Raw genomic sequence first — 22,742 nt, forward strand, 5'->3', positions numbered from 1 at the left:
GGCCTCATCAGCACTGAGTACAGGGGAAGTTGATCAAACTAAACTTCAGGACTTTTGCCAAAAAGCAAAAGTTTTCAAATTCTGTTCTATCTTGTGGTTCCTCAGAATAGGTCAAAAGTATTTACACACTCATGGACCGCACTTACTTGACTGTTTTTAGAAAAATTGGATTTCTAAATATTCACTGCACCAGGTAATAAGTTGAGATGGAGCCAAGATACAAAGAGCACACCTAGGTGATGACACGGACCAAAAATTCCAGAGTTCTCAGAAAACAGAATACTGGTATCATTATAGTCTTTTTCAGAGACAGGAACTGCATGAAGAAGTCAGAGACATTCGTTGCTCAAAATATTATGGTTGTCGGGATCAAGAGAGTTGCGTGTTTGTTTCCTTCTCCAAATCCAAAATGAAAAGTCTTGCCTGAGTTCTCCTAAGGTAGCAGTCATTTGACTTCCATGGGAATTTATGATTTCTCAGCTGCGTTGTTACTGTTAACAAGAGCTGACAGTTAAATGCATTTCATTAACAGAAACCAGAATGAGAATGACAAGACTTTAGCAGATCAGATCTGTAATTGAAAGGGTGACCAGTGTAAGGAACAAGAACAGTTTGCCAGGACTGTGCTTAACTCTCACCTACACGAATAACAGCATAGCTCCTAGATACAGCCCGTCTAGCTTCTACACTGCTTAATATAGCATCGACAAGATGGAGATGTCAAGAGCAACTGATTCTCATATCCATTCCCCTTTGCATGTCAACAGCAGGAGCAGAAGTAAACCCTACTGAAAAAATGAACAACGGAAAATGAAACATCTCAGCAGCTGAAGACATAGAGAAGATTAACAAAGGCATAGAAAAAGGTAAAGGAGATAAATTGGCAGTTTGTCAATTGATTCTTTTCAGTCTTGGAAAAGCACACAGAAGGTGCATCCAAGGGCAACTGCTGGGGTACAAAACTTGCTGAGATTGCTTGCACTGAAGGGATATGCTCACCGCGTTGCTTTTTCACTAGTGGACTTTGCCAAATGATTGACTGAGCCTTGAACAACTGTGGATATTCGAAAGTTACTGAACAAACCTACCTCCAGCTGCACAAATGACAATTCAATCCAGATGCAAAACAATGCGCAGAACAACAATACTGCTCAAATACAACAGAATAGCCCAAATTCTGTAGCTGAAACTGAAATTATACTTTCATCAAGAACTGAATAGAGCTCCACTGTTGTGCCTGAGCAGTAAGGAACAGAAGAACAGGAGAAAACCAGAAAGTAAATCTTCTCTGAAAACACACACCTATTGGTCAACCTTTTTTGGCAGATCTGGTCACTCAAAGCTCTTTCCTCAGGTTCACTAAATCTTGAGAAGTCCTAGTATCAGTTGATATATAAGGGTTATTCAGGCTGACTGCACAGTTAGTTATTATGTCTCCTGCAATCAAGTGCCAAAAAAGAACTCACCCTCAAAAGAATCCAAACCTCACTGTTCCTCTCACCATACTTAGCACCCTATCTTTCCCTGCTATAAGAGCTTGCTCGATCGCTTTGTCCACCTGCTGCACCAGCTTCTTTCGGCTCTGAACGTGCCTTGAGAGAGGGAGGATCATTTACGACGTACTTGCACAGCACCCACCAGAACAGAGCTGTGGCTCCTGGTCAGTGCCGCAGTGTTAGTGCCCATCCATCACTTGAGCATCCAGGCTCTCTTGCTAGGCTACTGCAGTTCAAATTAATACACAATATCGATTACTGGTAATACAAAATACAGCCAGTCTAGAAGCCTGGACACACTTCTATAACATCCTTCTTGCAGTTTCTGACTTTCTAGAAGATTCACACAACATTATTATAAGCCCTTCCATGATGCATCTTATTGCTTCCTTGCACAGCATCAGATCACAGGTCAGCCCACACCATGTTCAGGGGTTGTTCATGTTTACAAGGAAAACCCATTCCCTCATCCAGCTGTTATTTGGAGAGCCAGGTGCAGTGGCTCCAGCCTCCCTTATTCCCAAGGGCATCATGAAGGGGCACCACGGAGGGGTCAGTCTTTTCCTGGTTCAGGCAGTGCTTTCTGGCAGGCTGCCAGGTAACTGCTGCCCTGGACTCGGGAGGCTGGAAAGGTCCTGTCCCCTCGGAAGCATCTGGACATCTGAGTGGCAGCGCTGAAAGGGAGGGGGCAGCTAAACCCACCCAGCCCCAACTGCGTTCCCGTGCTATTAGAAACCCAGCTGTTCTCTGCAAACAGGCAGGATTTACTGCTCATATTTTGGATAAAGAGACAGATGAAATTCCCCTTCCCCATCCATTATCGCTGTATAATCTATACAATTCATCAGCCCAACGGCTGTGTCAGTAAAGCTAAGGGAAAGGGAGCATTGGTATTCAGAGCACACGCGCCGCACAAGACAGCAGGTTTATGATCTGCGCAACCTGAAATAAGCACTTCTCTCCCCTGGGGACCTGGGTTAACACCGAGTAGCTGCACGTTAAGTCACATACACTTCTATTAATATACATCCTTTCCAGCCTGCAAGGGGAAGAGGCGGCAGCGCAGCTGTCCTGCTTGTACTGGCAGAGAAGGCTAATGCCTTTGTGGCTCTGTGTGTCCTAAAATGCCACGTCCTTCTGATCCATACCCCCCACACCCCATTCTGTGAAGCATCCCTCCTCCCAGTCCTAGGCACCAAACAAGCAAAGGGGACGGATGTCAACCAGCTGTCAGGTCCACCCTGACACCCCTCAGCCCCATGGCCACGGGTAGCAGAGAGGAACCTGCGGCTCCGTTAATCGCTCCCGCTGCCGAGCTGCTTTGGCTGCTGGATTTGAAGAGGGTGGAGAGAGAAAGGGGCCCGATGGACAGTCTCTCCTTTGCTTTTCTCACCTGGATGCCAAGGGACACAGCCACCTGTGTGGGAGCAGCTCTCCTCCAGCCTCTGATGCTATAAAGCTTCCCTTTCTCTGAATGTACACATTGGCCCACTCACCTCGCTACTACTAAAATAACCATTTGCTGCTGTTAAAAAACAGCAGTCCTAGGAAAATAACTGTATAGACGAGGTTGCATTTAAAAGCAACCACCGCCCAGGGAATCAGCGGTCACCACTGTCCTCCTTTTCCACTACCCCTGGAATAACTGCAAAGCAGCTGCCTAGATCCCAGGCTGTGGCTTCAGAATTGCCTTCAGTCCATCTCACAGAACCTACCAGTACCAGAGCATCCCTTCCTGCTCATTTCTCTCTCCCGTATTCTTTGCTGCGCAGGGAGCCGTGCAAGTTTTCTGCTTTGTTTGTCAGGCTAATTTTGTGCAGGACCAGTCTCAGGCTCTGACCTGGTTGCTGCACAGCCACACAAGCTCTCACACTGGCTCATGTGCTGGCAGCTGAACAAAAGCTTCCCTTGGAACTTTTTGCAGCTTTCCTGATAAGCAGCAGTATTTGCTTTCAGGAGCTCAACACCTTGCAAACTCCTCCTGAGACCTGGCACTTAGGCTTGCTTCTTTTAGGAGACTTTATCTGTGGGAATTAGCCAGGCAAAAAGGTACCTTCTGACACAACAGAGGAGACATCAGAACAACTCTGAAACGCTTGGAGATCTTTCTGCTCAGGGTGCAAATAAGGATCTGCTGGTGGTGCCAGAGAGCCCATGTCCTGACCACAACATCCAAGTGGAAACCTTGTGCAAGCGACAGCCTTACTGCTCCCCAGAAGTGATAAACCTCCTCCAATTATTTAATGTTAGTTTATTAATACAATATTGTTTTAGATAATGGAGGCCTATTATTTAGATTTGTCTCAGGATAGTTTTCATGTTACATGACACTGCCCTTAGGACTAATATTCTAAATTATACAGCAAGCTGCCATCATTTTAAATGCTGCAGTTTAAAAAAAAAATAATAATAAAAAAGAACAGCTGTCACCCAGGAAAAGAAAGCAACAAAAAAACAACCTAAACAAACATCCCTTAGGCTGCTATTGTTTTCCTGATAACTTGGATGGGATTTCCCTGTCCCCACACACACAGCAGTGGTTGAGAAGAAAGGCTGGACTTTTCCACTGGGAGGAGATAAATCCTTCCCCCATGGACTGCAGATGACTGTCGAGCCCTCCACCTACTCAGCATGATAAAATCTGGCTGCAGGCAACACTGCTCTTACAGAGACCATGGGAGAGATCACTGGTTGCTCAGGATCTTGTACAAATGGGTGCAACCTCAAAAAATCCCAGGATCTCTGTCCACAAAGCTTTTCATAACAAGCGAGTCTGAGCTGCCTTCCTGGACAGATGGTGAATCTGTAGGTCGAGGTGAGCAGATGTTGCTTAAATGTGTGAGAAAGTAAAGAATGGCAATTATGGTTTAAAAAAAAAAAAAAAAAAAAAAAAACACCACTGGGAGATGCTATTTGGGGCAGAATAAACCAAAACAGAGACTGAGACTAAGCACACACCAGATCTTCCTGAGCTCCTGGACAGCAGGAAAAGCACCCTCCTTGCTCCTTGTCTCTTTAGGTTCTTCACCCAGAAGAAACCAGCATCATTCCCATTAATGCAGAATTTGAGCTCACACTGGTCAGACACAGCAAGACAGGGAGCAGTCCAATGCTGTGAGTGCGAGAGCTCAAGGACAGCTTGAACCCTCGTGTGCAGCCCCTGTGCTCTGCGCACCCGCAGCACTCGGCTCTCCTGGCCTGGTGGGACCAAGCAGGCAGGGTTGGAGCCAAGGTAAGCTTCCCTGGGCTTTGCTTTCCCATGTGTGCACACAACAGCTCAGGTCCTCTAATACAGACCGGGCAGCACAGGCCTCACAGGGCTTTGCCTCTGGCTCCTTATTTCTTCTGGCAAGCACCGCTTCACTTGCTCTAGCACTTGTGACAAGGAGGAGAACCTTCCAGAGCAGTGGAAGGAGCCCATGGAGAGACACGGACACTCCCAAGTCACAGCTCTCGTTGCAGAAGACACTCCCAAGCTTTTGCCTGAAGCAGATCTCTAGTAGAGCAGCAGCAGCAGGATGAATTTCACTGGGGCAAAGGAGGCGACAGAGCCTGGGCACAAAGCAGCCAGGTCACCTGGCCATTACCAATCGCTCCACAGAGTTTCCACAGCCCAAGTCCTGCCAGGAAGGAGCTTCATGGCTGCCTCTTGGCCCACCTCTCATCCCACCCGCTCTACTTGGGGGCAGTTTTGTGCAGTGTCCTCATGGCAAAAGCCGGGGCGGGAGTACCCCTTTGGTGTACGTCAGAAGGTGACAATACACGTCACACAAGCAGGCCTCGAGGACACAAAAAACCCCCTTACAGGCTCGCCCGGCACCTGCCTCCGCAGGTAGCTCAGGAAGCCGTGCCAGCAGAGAGCCCATACAAATACACAGCGTGTTCCTTGCGTTGCACCACAGCAATAACCACCCAGCCTGGCAAACAGCCTTTCCGAGCAGCCCTCGAGGGTTTGGATCGGCTCTCAAAAGCCACCGGCCAAGGTCTGGAGGCCACAGTGGGGCCAGTGGCACTCAGCCCACCCCGCCAGAAGACAGAGACCAACGCAGCATGTTTCCCCCTTCATCACTGGCGTGACTAACAATAAAACACTGCTCTGATTTCATGGATATATTTAAAGATATCGTTTTACTCAACCCTATTGCGGCTTGGTACCTACGTAATGCCTCGAAGCCAAGGAACGCAACACACTTCACGCGGGCGAACAAATGCAGCGCCACAGCTGATTTTAGCTCTGTGAGACCTAATTACTCCCAAATTACAGATGGGGAAATCAAAACATAAAAGTCTACAGCAAATTTGGCTCAAGTGAACTGCAAGTTACTTGTAGAATTAAAGTAAATAAATAAATAAAGGCAAAAAAAAGGAAAAATAAATACAATGCTGGAGGAGACTTTGCTCCTTTGTTTGCTGCTGTGAACAAGGGCTCAAATCAAATCACCATTCACAGATACAAGCCGGACTTAAAAACAGAGGAAGAGAAATTGGTTTCTTTACTGAAAGTAAAGCTAAGAAATCCAAATAGGATTATTCTGACCTAGGAACAGCCATTCAAGAGGGGAGGAAAGTAAGCAAACACTTCAATCAGGCCATCATTAATACCCTGTTATTTAGAAACACACTCTAGAAGACATAAAACCCATGAAAAAACTAAGCCAGTGAAGGTCAAGAATAGGTTCCTACAGCAACACATAGACCCAAATAGCCCTTAAATACAAATCTTCAATTTGCTTAGCTAGGTTCATGAGCTGGGGGCTTATTGGCTGCCTAACATCTCAAAGGTAATCATCAGGAATGGTGCTATTTAAATGGAAAATAAATAGCCCTGTCTCTTTAAGAACATCATGTCTCGTTCTTGGTGGAGTAATACCAAATATAAAAATAAAAAGCTATGATTTCAATATTTCTCATTATGACTTCTCTCCCTGCTCGCCTAAAAATAAAAAGCCACTCTGTAGTTCCAGATCAATCTAACTGAAAGAGCTCACTTACAACAACAAAATAGCAGCTCTGACACTAGTTACGTATTCATCACATGTGAAAATGGCCCCATAATGCTGCCTTCAAACCCTTCCAACAAGCTGTATTAAATTATGTTGTGCTTGGATTTTTTTTTCCCTTGCACCAAAAGCAAAATAAATATAGCTTTATTTAATGCTACTAAAAGGTTCAGATTCAACTGGAACCCCAAGGCATGTGGCTTTGTTGTTAAAGCACATATACTGACTCTATTGATTGGTGCAGTCCTCTGTGCAAGAGAATTTGTCACATCAATAGCAACTGAAAAATACTCAGGAGCTGTAATATGGTTTAAATGAGCAGTTACCACATCAATATAAAGAGCATTTTCAATGGCAGTAGATAGGAACCCTTTTGCAACCCTAGTATTTGTTTTAAGATAAAGGATGACAACTTTTTTTTTTTCTTTTTTAAACAAGGAAGCTTTTTTTTTTTTTAAGTAATGGTGAGCAAAACAGCAACCACTGCAAATGTCTTAAGATCACAGAATTCAATGGGCAATAAAAGCATCAATGGAAAGAAGAGATCCAAGCAGGAAAGGAACATCTGTGCCATAAGTGAGAGGACAAGCCAGGGCCAGAGGAAATCACTGCTGCTCTCTTGCCTTCTGTCCCAGAGTGTTGCAAATATAAACGCAACCTGCACTTGGCTTTCAAGGGCCCCAACCCGTCCACTGCATGAGCTGGAAAATTGGTAACTCACACAAGATGCACAGAAAAACTCCCAAACTGTCCTCAGTGCCAGAGCCCCAGCCCTGTCCCATCCTCTCCCCTCACTGCAGTGCAAGTAAGGGGGGTACAAGGAAACCCCCAACCCTCCAGTCTTGCCCCCTGGTTGCCCTCTCCCTTGCTGTCCGTGTTCTCTTGGCCACGGTCGTGTTTTTGACCAAACAGGGCATCCAAAGAGCCTTGGCAACTGGGAAAAAGGGAAAGGGACAGGGAGGAAAAGGGACTGAACTCCAGGAGCATCCCTGCTCCAGTGGGTGCCTGTCACATAGTCACTACCTGCCACCTCCCTCTCAGCAGTCTCGGACATGAGGTCAAACATCATCTGCCTCCAAAGGAGCTGCTGTGCCCACCTGATAACAACAGTCAGCTAGACAGGTAGCGAGAGACTCACTGCCCCCCAAAACCTGCTGTCCAGAGCAGGAAGATAAACAAGGTGCAAGAGGGGCGGCTGAGGAGCAGGACACAATACCAGCAGAGAGCTTTGCTCTTATTTTCTAAACATTGAAAAGTAAGGGGGAAAAAAGATAGAAAAGCCATGGCAAGAAACAAATCTCCATTCCGCAGGATTGAAAAATCCTTATTTTTCAATAATAAGATGCAGTTTCTATATTTTCAGGGGAAGGAATATTCTTTCCGTGACTTGGTGTAGTTTTAGAATATAATTCTCTCTCAATCACATCCCTTCTTCCCTTGGGTTAATGTACCACCGACATTTGCATCACTCAGGCAAAAATCCCACTGAAGGAAGACGAGAAGCGGCATGTGCTGCAAGTTTTGAAGGAGATGAGAAATTTCACACTATCCTGATATCTTCTGGGTAACTGCTTATTTTATGATGACTAATAGGCAATTACTATGGTAATACTGCAATACAACATGTGTGAGGTTTGGGAATGAGAAATTATAGGTAACTACTTTGGACTCATTTCTATGGTAACAAAAAGTAATTGTCATTAAATACCAGTTATATTGGGACTGTACCTGGTAATTATAGATTTTTTATGCCCAGTAACATAAATAAAACCAATAAATTTATTCAAAAGGTCTATGATTGTTTACTTATACATTGTTATATAGAATACACAATGACAAACGCCTAATTAGGAAAAATAAACTCCATCGAGAGCTTCATCTTGTCATCTGAGATGGATACTCTGTTTTCCAATTCAGCGCAGTGCAGGAATTTCACATGCATGGAATGAAGCTAAGAAAAAAACTTCACACCAGAAAACTAGGTGAAAAATAATCAAGAGGGATATTATGCAAACGACATTATGCCTGTGAGTAGCCCCATCTCACAGCCCCGCAGCTGGCAGCGAGATCCATGCGGCACATCCAGGCACTGCGCACATTTGAACACTCATACATATATGTATCCAGTACAGGTATCTCCCCCCAAAAGCAGCCCTAACAAAGACCCCCAATCAGCTCTCCCAAATGTTACACTGTACAGTTTGGATTTCTAGCCCAAATTTTGGTGAAAATCACATATGCTTTTCCTGTCAGCAGATCCCTTGTATGTTACGTGCAAACATAGATGCTCCACTCCTATTGTCACAAAAAATAAAGCCCATAAAAACCTACTCCGGATCAATTTGAAATATCTCATTCAATATGAAGGCAAGTTTTCTATCTGTATTTCAGACCCTTCCCTGAAAAGCGTCTTAGGAAAATAAGATTTAAAGTAACACCATTAACAAACAAAAAAAAAAATGAAGATTTTCTGTTAAAAAATGCTAAAATTAATGGTTGAATTAATATTTTTTCCATGTTTTTCAAGTCTTCCCAGTTCCCATTTTTCACCAGACACTGCCAGAGCCATCAACACAGAGACGCCAAGAAACAAGGAGCCTTGGTGGCTCATGCAGCAAAGCCTTTTGCAGAGCAGTCTGGATATTTGACTGCCTTGTGGGGGCACTTCTGAGATACCACCCTGAAGAGGTGCCCGGACTGAGAAACATGTTCTCTTCGGCGCCAGTATGGGGTTTCATCTCGGGAAGGTGAGGCTGACAAATTGGAACTAATCTAAACCGGTTTGGTACAGTCATCTTGCCTGCAGGGACACATTTCAGCATTCAGCGCGCAGAATGCCAGCTTAAGAACAGGCTCTCGATAAAGAAAAGTTCAGGCCAAGCCTGGGGATGCACGACTTTTAAATCAAGATCACTTTTTCTTTTTTCCCTTTGGTCTAACTCCCCTCCCTCAGGATGGCAATAGGTTCAGAAGATGCTGTACCGCAAACGGAGGGAGAGAAAGAAGGAGAAAAGGCAAGAAATCTGCCTTCCCAGCACTACTTTTCCTTTATTTTCTAAAACTGTTTCCCAGTTTAATCCATCAAAGAAGGTGGGATTAGTGTTATGGAAGGACTCAGAAATATGCTCAATTCTGCCATGCTCTGTTATGAAAGCAAAATAATAAAAAAAAAAAGTTAAAAAAAAAAAAATCAAATCAGAAAAGAGCCTTTCCCATCAGCTGAGAGGTCAGGAGGGGTTCCCAGCCAGAGCAGAAGACAGATCAGGCTAAAGAGCCACCATTTCAGCAAAGGCAACTGATGGCACCGTTTGGTACGATTTAATTCATTGGCCCATGTAAGGCAATGCTTTCTACACACTAACTGTAGAGTTATACATACAAAGATATCAGGCATTAAAGAAGTGGAGAAATCAGCCAAGCCTGTATGTCTGTCTTGGGAGATGTCCTATATCCCTGAGCACAGCAAACGGCAAGTCTCTGTCATTATCCTGGATGCTGGAAAGAGCTGGACACAGTTACGTGGCAAGAACAGAAGCGCAGGCTCTAAATGCAAGAAGAAAGAGTGTAATGCAGGAATTGCCCTCACAGAAGGGCCCAACGCTCACAACTGGCAACAACCAGTGCTTCCAGTAGGAGCCACCCCAATTAGCTGGTCGGAAATTATAAGTAGGGCGCAGAGTTTCACCTGAGGGCTCCACTTCTCTGCACCTAACCTCTCAGACATTGCATTAGCCAACTCTGATCTACTGTAGTGTATTAGGCTCCTGAATTTTCATTTCTCATCTCTTTTCAGGAAAAGGATAAAGCAAAAATTAAACGTTCTGGTTTCTGAATAGCCGGTAAGAAACCTCACTGCAAATCAAGTCTGGTAAAGGTGGTTTCACCAACTCTATCAGATTATGTGCATAAGCCATACCTAATAAGAGATTGAAGCATGTTAGCTCACTTCCTATTAAAAGATTTATGCACTGAAATTACAAGAAAATCATTACGTTGATAAATTTAGTTGAAAAATAAACTTTGAAAATTGTAGATTGACCCCTCAAGCATTCTACCCTAGAGCAAATGCTTAAACACTGCTTTAGTGACATAAGGCATACTGTTTTTTTAATCCCAACTGTATGGTCCACAAACACTGCTCTGAAACTCTTCCATGTACTTGAAGGTATCAAGTTCAGCACCCTGATTCACTGGGCAGTAATGCTGATTCCCATGACCTTTTTTTCTGAGCTGCCTGAACGTACATAACAAACAACCCTCCCCATGGATGGTTCTGTGCCACGAGCACCCCTGCTTTACGGCTGCGATATTAAACTCACTTGTTGCCGGTTATGAACATTTCACCACATGAACATCCCTGTAGAGTCACAACCCATTCACTCTGTTCTCCTGAGAATGAGCAATGGTTTATAGATAACAGACAATTTTTGGCATTATCGTTGCAGTTTTGGCTTGAATTCCTAAAACCTCAGTACATAAGCACTAAGAACAAAGGGATAAAGGTTTTGGAAAAGACCACAGGACTTGCACCCTCCCCAAGCCCTGAATCCCCCAAAATAATGATGAAGAAAATCCCATCAGCCAACTGTTATCAAGTGAGCTGTTAGGTCCCATTTTGAGCACAAAAGAACTAGTATATCCCATCCTTTCTATGGCAACTGCTGTCATACAGGGACTTTTAATAGTGACCACTGTGCCTGGGACTTCAGAGGACAGCAAAGAGCATCCCACAGCAGGCTTGGCCAATACAGAGCTGGGTACTGCAAGGATATAAGGAGAAGTAAAAAAAAAAATAAAAAATAATAATAATAAAAAAAAAAGCTTCTCACCCTGTCACCGAATCAATTAAACTGATGCATGAGGTTTAATTATCCATTTCATTATCTTGCCTTGCGTAGCTCTGAATGTGAACCTTTGAGTGAACCAAAGAGAGAGTTGAAGCTGCTACCTTGAGAAAGGAGGAGGTAAAAGGAAGTAGAAGTTCAAATGACTAAAACTGCTTTTGTGGTATGACACAACAAGCCTTTTTTTTTTTTTTTTTTTTTTTTTTTTTTTGGTCGATTTAACTGGAGAATTGTTCCGATTGTATCACAATGCATGGAAACTTCTCCCAAAAATCCTCGTTATGTGCTAATCTGAACAAAGAACAAAGAGACGAGATAGACTTACCTAGCCAATCACAGCAATGTATCAGAGCTAAAATTTCAAATACTAGCAATTGATCCTTGGGGATTTTTCTTTAAATTCATCCAGTAAATTCAAGCAAATAAATTGTGATGTGCTTGTGGATTTTCTATGAGCAGAAAATAAAGTGTTTGCTGTAAATTATTCACTCAGCACTAGTTAACTACAATGCTAGCACATTACTAGGCTTTTTAATATTCTTCTCTAGATAATAGGTAGCATTTTGCTTATTACCCTCATTTTTAAGTTATTAGTTACATTAGGCCTTTTGTAAATAAAGTGAAAAATGGCAAGCAAATAAAATGCTTTTCCCACTACCTCATTAAAAGACCTTTTAGTTGAGGAGAGTTGAAAATTCTGCATATCATGAGAGGCTAAAACAATAACATAGCATCAAGCTCAGCAAATCCAAACAGAATTCTCATGCCCTTTCATAATACCTGGGTTCCCAAAAGACTTTTCAAATTATGACCCATAGGCATGCCTGTAAAGCAGTATCCATCGCAAAGGATATAAATAACAGTCCAGGGAGAAAACCCACAGGGCAGCTGAATTCATGGAGGGAAGAGAAAACTACTTCATTACAACTCTCTAAATGCAGACTCTTTGGAAAAGAATAAAGCAATACAGTGTCAGATACTAGAACCAATTTTAGGGCCCTATTCCTGGAAGGTGACATAACCATTATGGTAAATTCCTAGTGACATCAAATTCTGCTACTGCAACACTGCTCTACATCTTCAGACCAGCCAAGAGTTGAGGGAGCATCAGTGTAGCTGGAGAGAGACCACGTGTCCTTAGAAGCATCACATAGAAGACACACATATAAGCACTGAATTCACCCACACAGCTCCCTAATAATTGAGTTTAGGAAGCAGCATAGCACAGGAGGACCAAGAAAAACACATCCAAATATATAACGGAGCCAGGAGCACCATTTTTTGCAACTTCTGGCTTCTTCCTCAGCTGTCTCCCTAACCACACAATAGCCTGGTCTCGTTCTGCTTAGCAATGCAATATTTAATTAGATCAAAGCTCAAGGTAGCCTGGCTACAGAGTGTATTGTGTTATTTAGTCCTGCGCTGTAAGCAAAATCACACACAGTATATTACATTTCTCAGGGGCTTCTCCATACAACTACGTGATAGATGTAATTGCCCCCGCAAACAAATCATCAACTAATCAACTGCTTTTCATTATCACCTCCAGCAGTGCATCTATTTTGTAAATAAATGCATTAAGAGCAAACAATTTTAGGGAAAACAAAAGATTGTCTGAATGCATTCACAACAGAGGAGGAGGTAAAGTAGTAATTCAAGTACTAAAAGGAAGCAAAATTAGCATAGGGTAGCACAATTATTCCATTCCATGTATCACTATCGACTACAGTATAATAATAGATGGAAATCTGTGACTTTAATGGATGAACTGTGATTGACTGACACATTTACATAGTGTCTGATGAACAGCATAATGAATGTATTTATAAAACACAGCTAAAGTCTAACTTAAGCTCCAACATCTAAGGAGGCCTGCACAGCAGATATCCTGGTATATCAGAAGAATTACTCTCTAGCTCTAGGAGCAAGAAAATTTTTCCTTGAGCCCCCTTGCACCACGGAAACTTGAGGTAGTTTATAGCCAAAGAACCTCTAATTTAAGAAGTTAAAACAAATGATATGAGGCTTGCTGCAGATCCAGCATCCCACACCATACCTGTAGTTTCCTAGGTATACACCATCAGGATTGAGCATGGGTGCAATCTTGAAGACCAAGTGATCTCTCAGTACTTTTGCAATAGGATGCTGGCTCACAAGGAAATCAATTATGCCTGAAAGAAACAAAATAAAAAAATTTGAAAGGGTGGTTTACAGTGCCAACAATCCCCAGGTATTTTTGAAGTTTCATATATGAAAGATTAAATGATCATTCTTCTTGGCTCATGCTCCTGCTTCCAACAATTTCCAGTCACACAGCATTAGTCACCTTCTGAAAACTCCACAAATAACGACATTAAGGATAAATGACTTTAGTCCACCCAGTAATGCAAGAGAAGTATTGCCACATTATCAAACTCAGTCAAGTCACTGCAAAAGAACAAGTTACTGCTCGTTAGCTGAACCTCAACAAACCATGTTACTTTGAACTGGCTCAAAGGTAAAGTAAAACATATTAACCTCAACCTTACACATCAAGCCCATGGGCACATGAGGAGTGATTTGGCAAGCTGAGGCACCTCAAATGCACTTGAGCATGTAGCTGAGTATCCCCTCAATACAGGAGTAGAAAAATCAGATTACTACATGTGTGAACAGGTATTAGCAGCCCCTGTAACTGGGAGAATGCCACCAACTCTGCACGAGGCACCGGATAAGGAGCTTATTCAGAACAGATCAGATGAGCCTCCTCCCTTGCTGCACTCCCATAAAACCCAAGAGTTGCTCCACTTCCCGCAGTGGGGCTCCCTTAATGGGAAACAAGGCAAAGGACAGAGAAGGCAGATCCAAAGTGCCTCTCCTCAGGTCACACCTGCATCAGAGCCCCAAGAGCTGCCTCTGGCCCTGGTGCTCAGGGAGCTCCTGAGCATCTCCTTGCCCCAAGGCTGCTGCCGGGGCAGGAGGCAGGCAGGCACCTACAGCCACCGCGGATTCCTCCACCGAGCTGACACTGACAGAAACAGCTTCCAGGGAATGAACGTCGAGATAAATTGAGCTCCTGCGTAATCTCAGGACACCCACAGATAGGTCACGACAATTTGCTATTTATTGTAAGGTCCATCCTGTGAAGCAGGAACCATTTACTGAATTTCCCCAGAATAAATCAATCACTACGCTCCAGTAACAGGATAAAATTAAGCAGAGAAAAAAAATAAGGCTGATCATCAGTAAAATTCACTAATGGCAAGCTCTATTAGACTGCGGAATCATCTCTCCAGGGGAAGAGTGGAATCCCATCATCAGAAACATTTAACACTGGACAGGGCAAAGCCCTAGGGAATATACATACATATATATATATATATATATATACACACACACACACGTATATGTATATAAAACAAGGAATAACTCACCACATAAAAGAAAGAATAGCCTAAAAGAATCTAAAACTCAAAAGAGCTGACTTGAAAACCAATTAAAAAAAAAAAAAAAACACAATGTAATCAAAATATTTTAAAATAAACAAACTAAAAACCAGGTACATGCCAGGTTAAACACACTTGGGTTTTTTAGCTTGATACATTGAAGATGGGCCCAGAATCTCACATTCTGTACAGCTCCTGAATTTGCCCTATTTCTTAAGGCCCGATTTTGTATTTCAAATACTAATAAATTTGAACCTATGCTACTGGTGGACTGAATTCTAATTTACTGAGGCACACAGGGAAAAAAATAAGTCTTCTAAAATGTCTAAAATGATCAAGGTATAATTGACTCTAAACATCAGAAATTTTTTTTCATCTATTAGTGACTAATCTCGAAGAGGAGTAAGTCCCTTTCTGTAATCAGGTCTTCCACTTGAAGAGACTGAACCTGAATCTCAGAGGCAAATTAGCATATACATAATTATATTTCTCAGGAAATGTTTCTGAATTCTGCAATTCTGTTTCCTCACAGCGAAGGAGGCTGAACATCGATCTGCTTTTTGGCTGGTGGTTTCTTTTGCTCATTACATGACAGCAAGAACAAGCAGAAACGGCAGGGACGCAGTTGGATCCCGAATAACCAGTTTTCCTAACTGTATGCAAACATGAAAGGCTTAGCTAAGCTAAGCTAAGCTGCTGCTCTCACGGTTTGCTGGCACGGTCTACAACGTAATCCCCACCAGGCCCACCTGGAGGGCACACAAGCGCCCCGAGCAGCGCGGCCCTGAGGCTGCAGCTCCCTGAGGCAGCGCGCTGCTCCTGCTAGTAAGGACCTTTTCGGGTTAAACCCAAAACACCACAGCACTTCAAGCTTCCTAGAGGATGTGAGAGCTAACGTTGTCCAGCACATGCTTTATCCCAGAGCACACAGACCCATCCAGCATCCACGTTATATTGCATTGAATGTCCTGATGATTTGAAAGGACACGAACATAGCTTCAGTAAGACCTCAATGGAAGAGGCCTGCCAGGAGACCCGGCACTTCCCACAAGCAGGTACCTGTAGCAGGGAAGGCCACCAGCATCTTGAGGTAACTTGTCAGCTTTTCATCCAGGAGGTAATACAAGAGTCTGATAGGCCAGAGTTTTGTTCCTCCAGTGCTGGGGAAAAGGCTTGTAAAGATCCTGCTCATTTTGCTCCTTTGTCAACAAAGTCTTGTTCATAGAGCTGGGCAAATGCATCTTACCAGCTAGAAACTGCAGTTTCCAGTTTCTCACTGGGAATTATTGTTCCTCGACCAAGAACATGCCGTAATACGCAAGACAAAACACGCACTGGAGGAGTCTCTGCCCTGCACCAGCCACCCCTGCACCAGGCTGAAACGTGGGGACTGACCGTGGACACCCGTTAGGTTAACGGCAAAAAAGGGACAGCATCTTTTGACTTACCGTGATCTTCTAGAAGGTACTGCAGTCCAGTCTATTGAGCCATAAGCAATCTACCTTATCTCATTATTTAGGAGAAGTAAGCTGCTTAAATCAGAACAGGTCTTACCCCAAAATGAATATATGAAGCAAGGGTTAAAATAACTAAATCTGATCTGGAAGTAAAAGCAGATTTGAAGAGCACAACAGAAACATCAAAAAATAATGCATATCTATGTAAACATGCCTCACCACAAAATTATTGTAAGCATCAAAATAATCAATAGAATTAGTATACAATTTTGTCTTTCAGAGGAGCTCAATGGTCCCTGGATCAATAACATTTAAAATAAAAAGATGGATATCAGACCATTAAAAATACCATCCCAGGGAACTTGGTCCTCCTGTTAATAAATCAATACAAACTAAATTTTACAGCTTCTATAATCAGCAAGAGACATATCAGTGTATCTCATTAGGCCGGGGTTAAGAATTTGGCAGCAACCAAAGCCCATTTAATATCATTTACTTCAAGGCAGACATGGCAATACAACAGATGCCCTAATTTATTTGTTGATCTTTGCATTAAAATAACAGTTTGCTGGTAAACAGGAAGGGTAATGATGCCAGTCACCCTTGTTAGTGGCTAATAATTGCTTAATTTGTCCACTAATTGACCTGTGCTACTGTTGAAGCACTGGATCGTGTTGCAGGGCATGAAGTAAACAAGGCCACTGTAATGTTACTTTAGAGAATGACTTCTGGAAATAGAACTACTTATTGCTATAAATTTTCTTTTCACAGATGAGCAGATTAATTGGTCTGCCAATTAGTCTGCTATTAAAGAAAAAAGGGCTGCCCACAGATTGGTTGGATCTTCGAACCTCAGCCCCAGTTTGGGTCAAATGAAATAATCCAATATGAATCAGGCACATCAGTTATGAAAAATACATCAAATGTTATTTTGAAAAAATAATCAGAAAAAAAGAAAATCCCTGTGGATAAAGGACAAGGAAAATATTGGACCAAGTGTTGGCTCTCGAAGTGACTAAAACAAAATAGGGAACACAATGAAATGGGCCTACTCAGACACATTAGTGTGGAAAGTTTTCCCCCATTAAAAGAAGCAAAACAATATATATTATTTTGGGTAATGCCCTTTCTAAAAAGTAATTAAAATCATTATTTTTCAAATAATAACATGCAATTACAGATGCTGCCTGAAACCAGAACAGCTCAGAAATCAGCATTCAGCCATGACATAAGGAGAGGCTTATCCCTAGTCTGCTAAAAATCAACTGGAGTCTTTATGCTAGTTTCAAGGGGCTTCTCGTAACTGCTGTCAGGGAAGAGGAAAAAAAAGAACAGAAGAAAAAAGGGAAAACGATGCTGACAACAGCAGGCAGTTGGGTACACAGTATAACCGATCCAAAAATCTAGCTGTTGCTCTTTTAGCAGTCCTTCTTGGTAAACAGAGCTTCACTAGAACTGTGCTAAATCAGGACCAAACCCCCACTGTTGAGAGCCACTTCTCTGCTGTTACTCTCCTGGGGCCAAAAACTCTTTCTCTGCTGTCTCTTGGCTTCTGCAGCTCAGTAACTCAGAACCTCATGGCTTCACCTGCACTATCTCCTGTCCTTACCCATCTCAAAGCATCTGCTAGGGCTCCATGAGCAAGTTGATCATTCCTTCTACATCACATCCAAGCTTCTCCACTCACGTGATTTCCTCTGCTCTGGCTTTTTCCCAAATCAACACTTTCAAACCCAGTTTAAATTTCCCATCATCTCTAAGGTGACATTTGCCCACATTTACTTCCGAAGTAAGGCCTGTCTCCCTCACCACATCCTTTCACTCTGAGTCTGTCACTATGTTTAATTATATACCTATATAACTATATAACTATACATTTTCCTTGTCCCTATTACTGAAAATCTAATCACCACAGATCCTAATGCAATATGGCAACTACTAATGCAAACATATCCTGGACTGTGTCTAGTCTATACCAAGAAAGGGGTGATTTATATTTTCAGAGCCATTTCCTAACACTGAATAGCTGTTCATCGCCTGTAGGTTAAAGAATGTAACAATAAAACATTAACTAGGAAGAAGTGGTATTTTTTGGAAAAAAATACAGATGGCTTCCCAAATACTTATGCCTCTACAAAAACTTCTGAAAAGTCCTATCAAAAGACATCAGAAAATCACCCAGGCAGTATACTTAGGTTTGCTGAAAGGGGGAAAAGCAAAAATTTTTTACAGTTGGGTTGCTTTGAGATTTCTTTTCTTTTGTTGTTTTTAATATCATGGTGAAAACATACAAATAATGGAAAACTGTAGTTTCTCAGGTCTATCTCCACAGCACAAATACAGCAGAAACAGCAGCAAGGCGCTGCTGTGCCACCGTACATTTATACAGGAAAGCATCTCCCTTTGGGCAGAGAGACCCTTTTCAGCCCTTGGCCCCATTCTTGGGCTGGCAGGACCAAACCTGACAGATGAAGGACACATTTTTCCCCCAGTACAGTGGGGAGGGTGTCACGCTCAGACTGACCCCAGCTCACCACAGGTCACAGCAATTCCACAAGAGCGGGCTCCCTGCAGACCACGTATCTGTGGTCTCAGCACAGCCTCCGGCGCAGACCCATAGACAGAAACTATCCAATCCTGTCTCATTCTGAAGTGTTTCCAATATCCCACAGCAGCCAGGAGAGGGGAAGAAAAAAAATAAAAAGGAGCGAATGGTGATAAATGAGCAGAGCTGACTCACAGCAGGGCTATCGACATGATCTAGCATCCTGCTGTCCCTGAAATTATCCCTGCAAAGGATCATCACATGGAGTTATCCATAGGCACAGGATCACTGCAGTGGCTCCACTCCTCCCAAGAGCACTACTCTTAATGCCTAAAATCCAACTGCCAAACTCAATTTATGCTCTTCAGAAATGTGGGTTTCTGTGGGGGCAGGAGGATGTGTTTGTTTGGTTTTGGGGCAGCAAGGGCACAGCGTGGAGCAGTCATTTTAACATCTGTATAGAAGGACCCTATAGCTGTGGAAGGGAAGGCGGAATGCTGTGTTTGTTACTTTGCTGGTCTTTTCGGAAGTGCTTCTCCCTTGGATCCATGGGAAAGTAAAATTATTCCATCAGAATTCTGAAACTAACGCAGATTAACAGGAATGATACAAAATTATTCTTCCCAAACAAAAGAAAACAAGCTCCATGGTGTCGCAAATATGAACTGAATGAAAGCCTCAATTCTTTATGTCATTACTAAAAGGGTAAAGACTTTTCCAATTCTCAAATGAGAAGAGGCCCAATTTATTCTAAGATAACGTTTGCCAATGCACTTGCAAGAAGAACAAGCAGATAACTCTTCTTACAGTGTTATGGGAAGGGAAATTCCTTGCCTCAAACACCTCAGTTAACTGTTTTAAGTTTCTGGTTGCCAATCCTGGCGTATAGGGGCACGCACATATCTGAGCAGTTACTGCACTTAAACAAGGGTGGGAAGATCTAGCACACAAGGTATTTCTCATTACCTCCCTCTAGAGCCATTCTCAACACATACACGAGTGCGAGAGAGACTCTTCTGCAGCGAGGGGGTGCAATATGATGCACAAAGATATTAGTAAGTAATCATCAGAATCTACCTTTTAGTGTGGTCTCGAGGCTCACTTTTCCTGTAGGCTGATGCTCATAGTCTCCCCCAAGACCAGTTTAGAGGGGCCTGCACACACCTGAGGGTGTCACATGATGACAAACAGTAAGTTCTTAAAAAATACAGAAGTTATCAATGTCTCCCTATGGGCATAGCTCTCTTGAGAAAGATGAGCTACAGAAAAAAATATGTAATTATCCATCACTGGACAGGAGCCAACATGGGCAGGTGAAACGAGTGTTAGAAAGCAGTTGGCAGACTAGATAAATCACATCTACTCTTGATTAAGGTTCATCTAACCCAGAGAATAGTTGATGAATCCCCCTGGAATGACTGGGCTTTTTTCCATTGTGGAATACTTTGTTCCCTACTAGACAAGTAAACACCTCAGACTTAAGTAACATCAGACGTCAGTAAGTGCAGCTGGTTAAAAGCACACCAAGAAGTGGGGGGACGACTGGCATCATCTGAGAAGTTTTTTTTTTTTTTTTTTTTTTTTAAATCAGCAACCATCATTGCTATGGTAGAACCCATAACAGCACCCAAGTCCCTGCTAGACTTGTACATTTGGCCTCATGTCACATTTTTTAAAGAAATTTTAATCAACAAGAAACAAAAGAGCTGCTTCATGGATTCAGCTGTGACAAGCAGATTGATTAGGAAAACATCAAGCTGTATTATGGCTTTTTTTCCCCTTGTATTTACCATTTCTCTCTCATGTATTCTCTGTTGTAACTCTATGTCTCTTCAAAACACCAGATTAAAAAAGCAAAGGAAATCTCAAATAATGGGATAAAATGAATGTGCAGGAAATGAACGAACGAATTAGATTACAGCATATGAAACACTGAGCTCTCAAATGCAAAATGCAGGGAGTTTATTTAATTTGTTACTCTTTTAAAATGAAAATATGCTCACTAGCTTGAATTAGTAATTTCCCTGTTTTAAGATACGTCAGGCCATTACAGCTAGACCTGCTTCCAGAGCAGTGAAATAAATGGGAAACAGTCAGTGTCCCTGGGCATGCACCAGCCCGCTGCATCCTGCCAGCCGGGTGACACCGCGCTCCTGTCAGCGTGAGGCTGCTGCATGCACCAGAATTGGAAAGGACCAGCAACAAATGCCTAAAACAGCAGAGCAAGGTCTGTGGACACCTCACTTCGCGCAGTGTCCCACAGACAGCAACATTCAGCTTCCCACAGGGGCAAGAGCAACACTGCTGTGCCAGACACCGACCTGAAGCAGGGCAGCCAGCCCCTCACCCTGCAGCCCTGCTCCAGGCCTGCACCCCTCCACAGCCCCGTGCACGCAGCGCTCCGCATGCAGGGATGGAAATCTCCACGGGAAGGTCCCAGCCAAGCGGCAGGCACGGCACAACATCAGCCCATCACAGTGAAGATCAGGAGGAGTCATTGCATTAATATTTCACAGCTCTACAAAAAAATAGTAATAGAATACTCACCCCATTAAACAGATACCGAAGACATTTTCACCGTTACTGCACCCTATAAGATTGCAAGTTCAAGGTAGATTTGGGGACCTCCTGCCATAGCAAAACATCCTGGGACCATCAGGGAACATCATGAGCCGCACAATACCTCTAGCCAGACTGTCTTGCCCTCTTCAGTAGGGTCCCTTGATAGCGATTGCCCTATGATTTTTCCCCACCCCTTGCTTTTTATTTTTTTTATTATTATTATTATTTTTAATACTTACTTGAAAGGGATGCAAGTGTGCACACTGATGGTGGCTTGTTTTCAGAAACAGGCAGCACCTCATACCACCTAACTTCAGTGTGCATAGACTATCTCACTCTCTTTTCTGGGTACCTACATCTAGGCCATGCAGACACCACATCAAAACCCCTGCGATGCAGCCACATCCCAAACCTTGATGTTCTGGATGTGTTTCAAGGAGCAAGACCAGGCGGAGAAATAGATATGGGTGGAACTGAGCCAGTCACAAATTGGCAATAGCAAAGCAGAATCAATTCAGTGCAAAAAGTTGATAAGTGATGAATGTTTGGGATTTCCGATATATTTTTATGAGCTGCAGCTTCTCCTCATAAGCAAATTCACATCTGCTTTGGAGGATATGCGACTGACTGCTGGTCCTGTGCCCACGTCCAATATCCTGATTTAGTATTGAAAAGATACATACATGTCTGTATTGCTAGTAAGACATAATTAAACTTGGCATTTCCAGTGTCCAGTATATGGGATCATGAGCCAGAATACCTGATCTTGGTCTCCAGCTCTGCTGGTTTCTGGCAGGTTGCTGCAAGAATCTGCTGTTTTAATGCGTTCAACTTGAGACAGCAGCAGCCAGGTTTGCCAGGCAGCAAAACTAGCATCATTAGGGCCAAAACCAGCAGATGGATTTTTCAAACAAACTCTTCAAGCCCACTGGTGCTGGCTGCACTTGGAAGGGTGGCAGGAAAAGCAAAAAGGCTTGCTAGGTACTGAGCAAACTCCAAAACTTTTCTAATCTTACCCAATTCCTACTAGAGGAGATCTATAGCATTGACAGCCCTTTCCCTGCCTCCCTATCCCAAAGATTAGAAGGATTTCATAAAAAAAAAAAAAAAAAAAAAAAAAAAAAAAAAAACCAGCTTCTGCAAACCTAAGATGGAAAAATCTTTGAGTCAACCGGAATTGCTGGCCAGGCCAATTGAGAATGGCAGTCTTGAGGACTCTAAGCTCTAATATCTCAATGTCAAAAAGAAAAGAAAAAAAAAAAAAACACAATTCAAGCAGCACAAACTGCAGGAGGTGCTCAGCACCTCAAAGGGTCACCCTGTGAGGATAAAAGGCAGCCTTTATTTTTTTCCAATGAAATTTTCAACCAGAAAAGAACCAATTAAGCACTTGGGTAGAGCAAACTTAGTTCC

At 43.0% G+C, this 22,742-nt stretch overlaps 1 protein-coding gene across 1 annotated transcript in view; it reads right to left on the reverse strand.

Moving 5' to 3' along the window:
- Positions 1-22,742, reverse strand: part of LOC148595956 (cytosolic carboxypeptidase 6-like) — a 208,945-nt gene that overhangs the window by 171,757 nt on the left and 14,446 nt on the right. Inside the window, exon 2 of the mRNA XM_088536768.1 lies at positions 13,397-13,511. Within this exon, the coding sequence (XP_088392894.1) occupies positions 13,397-13,434 (38 nt within the window). The 5' untranslated portion in view covers positions 13,435-13,511. The remainder of the gene's footprint in view (positions 1-13,396; positions 13,512-22,742) is intronic.

Source organism: Tinamus guttatus, unplaced genomic scaffold, assembly GCF_059628265.1.
Source record: "Tinamus guttatus ecotype Peru unplaced genomic scaffold, ASM5962826v1 Tinamus_guttatus_pri_ptg000044l, whole genome shotgun sequence".
NCBI lineage: Eukaryota > Metazoa > Chordata > Aves > Tinamiformes > Tinamidae > Tinamus > Tinamus guttatus.